This window comes from Condylura cristata, unplaced genomic scaffold (genome assembly GCF_000260355.1).
Source record: "Condylura cristata isolate star-nosed mole 26May11 unplaced genomic scaffold, ConCri1.0 scaffold00001, whole genome shotgun sequence".
Taxonomy (NCBI): Eukaryota; Metazoa; Chordata; class Mammalia; order Eulipotyphla; family Talpidae; genus Condylura; species Condylura cristata.
This window is the reverse complement of record NW_004567102.1, coordinates 83,941,470-83,952,373: the sequence shown is the minus strand read 5'-3', so window position 1 is coordinate 83,952,373 and position 10,904 is coordinate 83,941,470. Positions and strand designations below refer to the sequence as shown.

Here is a 10,904-nt window from a genome sequence, read left to right as displayed (position 1 = left end):
TGAGGTTCTAAAAATATCTAACGCAAGAGACAATTGTCGGCCATCAACTGCGTTGCCTCTACTCAAGGGCTTCAGTGCAGCTGTTCCATGAGGTGCTTTAGCCACTGGCCCTGGCCAGAGCTGCGCCTGGGCTGGGAGCTGGGTCCACGCCTCCTGGGATACACGCCCCTCCGGTCTCCGCCCCGCCCCCGGACGCTTACGTCACCATCTAACCCCGCTAGGTCACGCCCACCAGCGTGTTCCTCCGCGCTCACGTGTGGAAACCAGCGCGCACCCAGCCTGCACCACGCTTAGCGAGGCGGACGTAGCGCGTGCGCTCTCAGTATGCCTAGAGTTCCTGCCCGCATTCGTCACTTCCGGCGCGGCACAGCCGACCAATGAGGTGGGCGCGGGGGTGGGCCTTCGTTCTCCCGGGCACCGCCCCCGCGGGGGGCCTGTGGAGTTGAGGGGCAGGTTGGTTTGAGTCCTCGCGGGCTGGCCGCGGTCATGGCAGCCCCCGCTTTCCGACTCCCGCCTTTGCCCACGATTCGAGAAATCATTAAGTTGTTCAGACTGCAAGCAATGAAGCAGCTCTCCCAGAATTTCCTCCTGGACTTGAGGCTGACAGGTGGCTGGCTTTTCCGAGCTCCCGGAGGTCTCCCCGCGTCGGGGGGCGTGGGCCGTCGCGGCCCGCGGGTGCGGGGGCTGGGAGGGTCCCCTCGCCGCTGGCTAGTGAAGACGCGTGGGCGTGCGGCATTTGCCCGGACTCCCGAGCGCGGGCGCCTTCCGGGGTCGCCTGGCCGGGTTGTGTAGACGCCCAGCGAACGCGGGGGAGGGGGGTTGCGCGGGCTCCTGGCGGGTGTGGACGCGGCGGTACTTCTGTGGGTAACGAGCCCTCTGGACGCCGAGAATCAACCTGGGAATACACAGCCAAGAAGCCTTTCTGTGCCGGAGCTGGGAAAAGGGGGGCGTGCTCCAGGAGCCTATGGTTGATGACGCTGACCTTCCCGCCCCGCGTTTGGTTTTGTCACTTGTGAGGGAGTAACCTTAATGCACACGGGCTTAGCATTCCCACGGCTGGAAGGCAGTGTGCAGATTTGGTGAATGCACACGTTTATTTCACCACCAGCCGCAGTGCTTGGTGAAGGTCTCTTGGAAAATATGAGATCAGATGGGTTAACAGCGCCCATGAATTCGCTGTTGGAACACTTAAAGTTTTTGAGGTCTGGCTAGATACAGCATTCTACTTTGCCCTTCTTCAGAAGTTAGAGCAGTAAGTCACACCCAGTTTAGTTTCACTTAAATGAAATACAGTCCACAAAACAGGAATGTTTTATTTCTTGCGTCTGGGGCCAGTAGCAATAGCTTGACTTGGCTTCAGTTTTCTTATCCGTTACTTGGAGGACGATCATAGTATGATCGGTGTAAAAGTTTACCCACTTTTAAAATCCACCGATTTAAGTAGTGACCACCGATTTATTAGCCACACTCTGAGTATAAAACAACATTCTGAGAGCTGAAAATAAAGGTCTGTAGTATATGTTTTAAAAAATCTTGGGTTTTGTTTTTCTTCGTGACCCTTGTTTTACCCTCAGGAGTAAATCCACAGTCTTGATAGTATTCCCTCTTCTGTGGGGAACCAGTTTGAAGAGAGATTAAGGTACTTAACTGCCTTGAGCTCAGATGGGAACAGGGCAAGATTGAAACCCAAGTTTACTAAATTAACAGTGCCTCTTTGATGATGCATTTGTACTCGAGTGTGCCCGTGGAGTTGAGGGCAGAGCCATCCTGCCTACTGTCCTAGCCCTCCATTTTATAGGTGAGAGCATCAAACTCATCCCCTAACTCACCTAACTTCTGGTTTAACGGTCCCCTCTGAAAAGCTACTGCTATGTTGTGAAGGAGGAGTGCTTTAGAATTCACACCTGACCTGGGTCCCTAATCATTTGCCTTCTGAATGACCTCACACAAATAAAGCAAGAAACTGCTGAAGAGTTGGCGGGAGTTAAATTGGGGTAGTAATTCCTAGTGAATATGTTCGAGGGGTTAGGAGCATGTGAAACAGCTGGAGAAGAGAGATTGTTAGTGGATACTAATCACCTCCTTGCACCCACTAAGGGGGACTATTGGATGGTTGAGAGATTTTTTTGCCTTTAAACCCACAAAGGCCACCTCTCGGTAACAGAAGCAAGACTGGTACCATGCAGTGTCAGGAACACTGCCTGGGAGTGGCTATATTCCTACAGTTCCAGGGACCCAGTCAGAAGACCAGCCCCTTGTATGTTTTACCATGTGAGGATTGCTTGCAGAGACAACAGTCTGCTTTTCCGCGATTTCTTAAGGTCTAGTAAGTTAAATTGATTGTTTAAAAGATAAATTTTCTCATGTCAGTATGCATGTTAAAATTTTAAACTACTAGATTTAATTTTTTCCTGGAAAATGAAAAAAAAATTTCTTTTAAGTATTATGGTGTGGGAAGTTGCTCCCACTGCTGTTTCAATGACCAATTAGATGTGTTTAGGTAAAAATGGAGATGGCCGGCACTTTCTGCTTCTGAATGTAATGTGAAGCTAGCCTTGCTTATTCAAATCCTTATTCAGTAACTGGGTAAGTGCATGGGATGCCCAGTCTCTCCTTCCACATTGGTTGTGCTGCTAGAGTAACAGAAAATACTGTATTCCCTGTATTAGCTAAATCTAAAAAATTTCTGTGGTAATCCTATTTTTGGTACAGAACTGGTACAGTTTGCAGTGATGTGGTAGAATACTGAATCACTGTTCGGTTTAGGTTGAGAAATAATTGAATAGCTCATATAATAAGGGATTCATTGATTAATAGCTAATAAGATTGTAGACAATTTATTTTTCTTTTAAAATCCCATGCATTGAAATTTGCCAAAATAATTATAACAACTAAGACTTAACTTTCTTTAGATAAAATCGTAAGGAAAGCTGGCGACCTGACCAACTCTCATGTCTACGAAGTGGGCCCTGGACCCGGGGGGATCACAAGATCCATTCTCAATGCTGGGGTTTCTGAGCTTCTGGTGGTTGAAAAAGACATTCGATTTATTCCTGGGTTACAGGTAAGATTCTTGGCATCTTTATTAGGAGGCAAAACCCCAATTCCAGTCTTTAGGCCAAGATTCCTAGGGTCCAGCATGTCCAAGGGCCATGAAGCCTGCTCCTTGGGCTCTAGCTCCTTAGTCTCCACTCCGGGGGGGGGGCCCCTAGGAATCTGCAATCCGACATTTGAGAGCACAGCCTAATTGAGCATACACTGACTTGTCATGCTTCATACATTGATGTGAAACAAGTTGTCGGTGACCCTTTTTTTTTTTAACCTACCAGTAACTGTGTGTGTCATGGCTCATTCCTTTAAAAATAAATAAATATTAACAATGACTGCAGTTATTTGCATGACTTCTAAGGACTTCATTTAGATTAAAAAAATCATTAGTAAAGGTAGACAGTAGCGATGACATGCTTCATTGACATAGTTTGAGCATTTGTATAAAGGAAAATTTTAGTTAAGGAATGAAGTTGTACTGTAGATTTCAGGTGAGATATAAATGAACTGATACATATCTGTAAAACATCAGCTGATGTTACATGAGAAATAGTTCTACTTGAAGGGACTAGAGTAGAGAAGCCTTTAACAAGGGAATGCATAGCAGACTGACAGCTTGGCAGCGGACAGGGCAGACCTTTTGAGCTGTCTGGCATAAAAACACATGAGAATTGAGGCAAATAAGAATTTAAAATAAAGAGGGACTTAATAATTTTTTTGACTTTGGCAAGCAGTGGGATAGATTATGTCAGAGATCTTGTAAAGGAATTCTTTATGGGACACTTAATGATGTCACGGTCTTTGGTTCTTTTATGATTCTAACACTTTAAAGAACCCTTAACCTTTCACTTAGATGAATAGAGTTCATAAGATAAATAATAAAATTATCAGTATTATTATTCTCAAATAAGAGGACAGATGCCTTAAAATTAGTAGTCTAGGCCCTCCCTGGTGGCGCAGCGGGTTAAGGCACTGCACTGAGAAACTAAAGCCACTTCCGCATGAGTTCGATCCCCCGCCTGCCTCGGAGGTGACCACATGGCGTGGCAGACCTCTCCTGACCCGCCCGCTGCTCCCCTCAGCAGTGTACTTCGTTGATCTGCCTGCTCTGCTCCCCACTCTGTCTCCGGTGAATCCTCTCACCCTCCGCATCTCTGGCCTGTACCCCAGTTCTGTACAAATAAATAAATAAATCTTTAAAAAAAAAATTAGTAGTCTAATGCTTGTGTCTTTATGGGAAAATGTTGAGGTTTTGCCAGAAGAGTTTGAGGAAATCTGAATATCCAGAGCTTTGTATGCAGATACCGATGTTTTCATAAGAACCCTAGAGATTTTTTTTTTTCATGATTTTGCTATGTCCTGTTGTTATATTCTAAAAACTTGTATATTTCATTCACTTTAATTTTGCCAGTCTTTAGTTGCATAATTGGCTTCAGATTTGTAACTTTTTTGGGATAATATCCAGGTCTGTTCATCTAGCCCTTTGTAGGTATAAGGAAAATTCATCTGACTTTCCACCTTTAAATGACTTAGCTCAGTCTCACCTTGTTATGTGCAGTTCTTTCTCATGAGTCCAGGAGGTGAGTCAGATTTCTTATCATCCCCTTTTAAGTAGAGTAGCTCTTCCCAACTGCCCCTCCTGGGAGCCCTGCCTTTGTGTGTTTCATGAGATTTATCATCATCCAACACACTGTGTCTGTTATGTTCTTATTTGGTTGTTGTCATTCTCAACCCTTCTGGAGCCTGTGTGTTGTAAAGGTAGAGATTTTTGTCTGTTTTGCTCCCTGGTGTATCTCTGCTAAATGTAAGAATAGTACTTAGCACCTAACTAATGTCTCAGACAGGAAGTAAAAAAAGTTGACGCTCACTATCTAATTAGCTGACTGTGACATTTAATAGTGAAGGTGAATAATTGTGTAGCATTGATTATCAAAAAGTTTCATGCTCTTCTTTCTAAATGTGAAGGTCAATTTTAAGGTAAATTCCTCTGTAGGAAGTGTATATTCGACTTCTCATCTGTTTCAGTAGAAGCAAAATTAATTCTTAGCGTCTTGTATGCAGGAAAGAAATTTGCCTTAAAAAGAAATGTTGAATACTTAAATATCAAATAGACTTCTTTCTCCTCAAAAGAATGTTTTAATATGTAAAACCACTTTCTTTTAGAACTACTAAATTAGTCATGAAACTAAAGGCAGGAGAGCAGTCTATTTTAAGGATTCAATTTTAGTAACTTCTAAGCTAATAGAATTACTTCTAAAGAAATTGTAATAATTTACAAAATGTCTTCTAGCTGAAAGTATGTTATGTAGCTTAATTCAATTCTCATAATATTATCATGAAGCAACTTAGGAGAAAGAACATAATGGTAACATAGTTTTCATTATTACCTGTTGTAAAGTAAGTCTAAATGTGAAAGCATTACAGTGTACTTTTGTGCAAACGTGGACTTGAGTCAAGCTGGCTGCACTTGACTCCCCCCAGCATTTGCTAGTCTGTGACCTTCAGCCGGTAATCCTGTCTCCAGGTAGCCCTATCTCCATGCCTCAGTTTGCTCCTGGTGTTGATGTGAGGATTACGTGGATGCCTCATACTAGTTAGCAGCCTGTGTAACTTTTGGCACTTATAATCATTAAATTATTATCCCCAGTCCTACCCCTTCAGAAAGCTTGTACTGAAACCTTAACTAACATGTTAAAAGAAAAGATATTTTTACATGACCATTGAGGGAGATTTTTCATGTGTTTATTTCACTTGTATTAAAAGTATTCCCCATTATTTGGATCCACATACCCTTTACACAACTTAGTAGCAGAATATCATTTTCTGTCTTGGAGATTTGGTGTAATTACTACAGTGGAGAGTAAAACATATAATTCATTGTGTAAATTCTGAGCTATAATATTTTTTAAATTGTTGATGCTCATGATCCACATTATACTTCTCTTTGCTTTTCTATTCCTTTACAGCCTTATCTAATGAATACCTCTTACTCTTAGCTGACTTCTGTCTCATTTTGGCAAAATGTATGACTGAGCACTGAAATAGAAGTGATGGAGCAATTTAAAAGTGTCTGTAGAAGTCTTCATTGTGTTGTAAACAGGTGCCTTCTTCATAGTGAGCAGTGTCTTTAAGCATATTATGAGCTCACACTTCCTGGGCTTTGGTGTGTAGTGTACTGTGTTTTGAAGGGCTGTTATAATAATCTTTCCTACCCCTCTACCACTCTCCAAATATTCTTATCACACTGAAACCATTTTTCTCTATTAGTGGTTGGTTAGAAAGTCTTTGAGGGTCGTTGCTGAATATTATTGGGTGCTTAAGTAGCCATTTAAACTATTCATACCATCGTTTCAGATTGGATGGCACCCTGCCCTCCCCCCGTAATTGCTTCTAGGACTTCGCATAAAGCTGTGAGCAGCAGTCATTCCTTCTGCAGAGGGGAGTCAGAAAAGCACTATCAGGCTGTGCTGTGATCAGGAAAGAGAAAGACCTTTAAAGGATGGGAGGATTGGGTTTGTCATTGACTGAGAATTATTAAGTCTGGAGGAGAACCTAAGAGAAATGTAATGCAACTTTGCACCTAGAGATTTATAGAAAGGAAGTTAAGAAGTTAAATGTGTATACAGGAAGGAACGTAGATGTGTATTTTATCAGTTTTTTGATACGTGATTGTGTGTGTCAGTGTGGAGAAAATTAGCATTTCAAATCAGGTTGAATTATCAGAGTGTAAATTAATGCCAAAGAGCCAAGTTTGTATTGTTTTAGTCTTAATTATTCATTATTTTGTATATATTTACATCTTGAAACAAAAGTCTTTAGGTCTGCCTCTTTGTTTTTGGTATGTTAATTTGTTTTGTCTTAATTATGTGCAATATAATTACAGGAAAATTTCTTCCTTCATTGACAGTAAATGCTATCATTAAATACGGTTTTATGTGGTAGGAGCCTTTGCCATTGAGAGCTGTCTTTGTTTATATTTATAGTATAGTGAGATTATTATGTTTTCTAAGATTTATTTCTGGAACTCATCAAATTAAGTTTTAGCAAGTATGGTAATTTAAAATAATCCACAGAATGTTAATGCCAGAAGTATGCAATTATTTTGCTAAACCACCATGGCTAAACATACTCAATTAGATTACCAAACTTAAAACATTTAGTCTTTTACCGGTAGAGGCATTGCAGCTATGTACTTGGGAAACATTACCTGCATAATTCTGCCTGATTTGTCAGTGAACCGAATCTTTGATCACTTGCCTTTACAAATACCGGGGACCCAGAATCTCACAGGCTAGGAGTGGAAATTGTTTGCTACTCGGTTGTTCACTTATTCATTCGCTCATTGGGTATGGGGTGCTGTCAGAGGCCCTGAGAAGCAGAGTGCCCCCAGGAGCGTATCGGTGCAGTGCTGCAAAGAAGCAGGCACAGGCCCAGCGTTGCAGCAGAGGCAGCCATTGGTGACAGGCTGGGTGCCGAGGCCGAGGCCCGAGTCTCCTCTCTGGCTGCTGCGGCGCTGCTCTACTACTCCTCGCAGGTGCCCGAGTCAGGCGAGGGGCCAGGTCAGGAGACAGACTCGGCTCTGTGGGAACTGGAGAGACTGGGTCAGAGCTCAGGTCATAGCTTCCCTCAATTGGATGCCAGGTCCTCTGTGCCCCAAAGCGGAGACCTCTGTGGGAAAGCAGGTCGCTCTTCCCTGGCCTCCTTTAGCCACAGTGTGCATCTCAGATGTCAGTGATCAGACTTTTGTGTTGTGTACTGTAGCACAATTTATGGGTATCTTAGCTCTCAGAGTTAGCACTTTAGCTTCTGAGAGCATTTTCTAAATTATGGTGCTAAGGTAGTTGAAATTTTGAAAAGGATTACAAAGGAAAGAGTTGGCTTCTTGCCCCTGTTTTTACTCAATGAAGAAAATGGAAAGCAATAGTTGGAAGGTGAACGCAGGCCGGGCGTTAGCTGTCATTAGGGCATGCAGTGTAGTTGGTTATATTGAAGTGCCTGTGAGCCAGGAATTAGTGAGATTAGGGAAGCTGTAGTCCTCTCAGTGTTTCAGTGCCCGCCCTTACAAGTGGCTTCCTTTCTTTTTTCTTTTTTTATTTATACATACAAGAACTAGGATGCAGGCCAGAGGTATGGGGTGAGAAGATTCACCAGAGACAAGAGTGAGTAGCAAAATGGCAGATTGAAATACACTGCTGAGGGGAGCAGCAGGTGAGACTGGAGAGGTCTGCTGCACCCTGTGGGTCACTCCCTGGCTGCAGCAGTGATAACCCTGAGACTTAACCCTTAGGCCACCAGGGAGGGCCCACAGGTGTCTTTCTACTTGATTTGACCATACCTATGGTTAAGGTAGAGATCCTGGTAGCAGGTGGAATCCTGTGTGTATTTAGACTCTAAAGATCTAGTTGAATTGAGTTCCTCTTTCACATCACTTACTCTACTGAATTCTCAGTATTTCATTAAAATGTCCTTAATCTCTGATTTTGAAATTTACAGTCAAAAGTTGAGTTTTGGTAAATCTATGCAGAAATAGGATTCATTCTGAGAGCCCAAGTTATGTCAGTAGATCATCTGTGGAATTGTAAGCCAGTGTAGATCAAGTAGAGCACGCAGGTGTGTCTGTTGTGGTGATGATCAGTCCTGGCCTCCGGCTGGCCAGTTTGACTTAATGATGCACAGATCTGAAATACAAGAATTAGTTTTCTTATTCTCTAAAGTGTATGAGTTCATGGTATTGACCTTTCCCGCAAACAGATGCTTTCTGATGCAGCACCTGGAAAACTAAGAATTGTCCATGGAGATGTGATGACATTTAAGATAGAAAAGGCTTTTCCAGAAAGTCTTAAAAGACAGTGGGAGGATGGTAAGTATCTTTGTGTAGACTTTAAATATTTCACTTTTAATTACTTGTATTACAAATATTATACAGTGATTATAAGTATTTATAGAGAAAATTAAACAGAATTAAATAATGTACAATGTAATTTTTTTCTGCTTTTCTACTTCCCAAATAGCAATCTAATTGCTTTATATAAATCCTGGCTTATATTTTCAAATGTTTTGGGTTCTGTGCAAGTAAACTTTTTTCATATTAGGATGAATAAATGTGAAGTGTTACGTTTTGCAAATGGTGATGACAGAAGTGATCTGATAAACTGAGCCACACCCAGGCCTTTCTTTTTAACCTTTATTTCCTTTGTCTTAGCATTCAGTGATCAACTGAGGCACTTTCATGCACAGTGTCTCTTGGGTACCTGTTTTGTGCCACTTTTGGGGATCCATAGAGAAATGCCTTACATATTTCTTTTCTATAAAACCTCTCGGTACAGTGGGAGGAGCAATGTTGATGCGTCAGCCCCCTACCCCCAGTTACTGCCAGTCCCCAGGCTCCTTGCCAGTGGTGAGCATGGCTCTCTTCCTCTGCCTACCAGCCAGCCTCTTCTGGCTCACACAGCTGCTGCCGCTGCCCCAGCCCCAGCCCCAGCCCAGCGTGGACTGCAGTAACCCCCAAGGCGTGTGTCACTCTTCATCTGACTCCATTCTTCTGCACTCACTAAACCACCGCCTGCTCTCTCCTGAAAGGTGTGTCTCCTGTCTGCACTGCTCCCATTACCTCCTTTTTTCTTTGGAAACTGTAGGGAACTTTATTCTTTACTGTGCACCTACCTCTTCACATGTTTCTGAGCTTTTCCTTTTGGGGGCCATTTCTCCTGTGCTGCAGATTTGCTGTGTAGCCACTCACCATTTCACTAGCCACCTGTCTACACGCTCTCATCATCACACACAGTCTACATGGACTTCCAGGGCATCTGGCCCTACGACAGCGTCATGCAGGTTCCCCAAGGCACTGTGACCTCATCATGCTCAGGCAGTTATCCTTTTCTTCAAACTGATGGCTTCACTGACTAATTAGGAAGTACACGTTTGTTAGAATTTTTCCTTAATATATTAAAGCTGATTATAAGAAAGCACTGCCTTTGAAGCTTAGATGAACTGAAAAAGCCATTTATTTCACGTACTTTTGCTGGATGATAACTCATACCCATTTTGATTAATTTTCTCCTGTTACGCAGATCCTCCAGCTGTACATATTATCGGAAATCTGCCTTTCAGTGTCTCAACCCCGCTGATTATCAAGTGGCTTGACAACATTTCTCAGAGAGATGGACCTTTTACTTACGGCAGGACCCAGATGACCTTGACTTTTCAAAAGGAAGTGGCGGAGGTGAGGTTTAAGTTTTTCTGACTAGTTTATCTTGTGCTCAAACTCCAGAAAGAATGAGACAGAGTGATGCTGTGTTTTTCTTAAAGCCTTTGTTGTCTAAGTTAACAGTCCATGGTGGACTCAGAAAAGCCCAGCAGCCGGGAGACCAAAGTCACACATGTTATGATGATGACAGATGCGACTGCCATAAGCTCTCCAGGGAGCATGGGAATGATTTGCTGTCAGCTACGAGGGGAGTGTAGTAAATACAGGAACACCGTGACCGTTGCAAAAAGACAAAGCTGTACAATGTTTGTGATCCATGAGGCTGTGTAATACTAAGAGTTGATGGGTTGAACCTAATAGAATGATAGTGAAGAATGTGATAAGCGATTTGGACCGAGAAAGGGGCTGGAGTTGATGGCTCATGGTTCGGGGCATAGACTTTTCACCCCCTCAAACTACCCACCTCAGTGAGGCCTGCTCTGCCTGCATTCCTGTGGCAGGAGTTCATGCTACAAAGCAACTCCCGGGGTGGGAGAGCAGTTTTTGAGCTTCCCAAGGTGTGTAAGGAGGAACTTTGCTGACATCGGGGTCATAAAAAATGTATATATAGTGACGTACAAAAAAGTGTATGTGTATCTATCACCTGATA

The 10,904-nt window shown here is 43.0% G+C and overlaps 1 protein-coding gene across 3 annotated transcripts in view; it reads left to right on the top strand.

Moving 5' to 3' along the window:
* The first annotated feature begins 425 nt into the window (after positions 1-425).
* Positions 426-10,904, top strand: part of TFB1M (transcription factor B1, mitochondrial) — a 40,685-nt gene continuing 30,206 nt past the window's right edge. For all 3 annotated transcript variants that reach the window (XM_012721442.1, XM_012721436.1, XM_004674154.2), the window contains exons 1-4: positions 426-607; positions 2,913-3,064; positions 8,800-8,908; positions 10,119-10,270. In XM_012721442.1, coding sequence (XP_012576896.1) covers positions 487-607; positions 2,913-3,064; positions 8,800-8,908; positions 10,119-10,270 — 534 coding nt within the window. In that variant the 5' untranslated portion in view covers positions 426-486. The remainder of the gene's footprint in view (positions 608-2,912; positions 3,065-8,799; positions 8,909-10,118; positions 10,271-10,904) is intronic.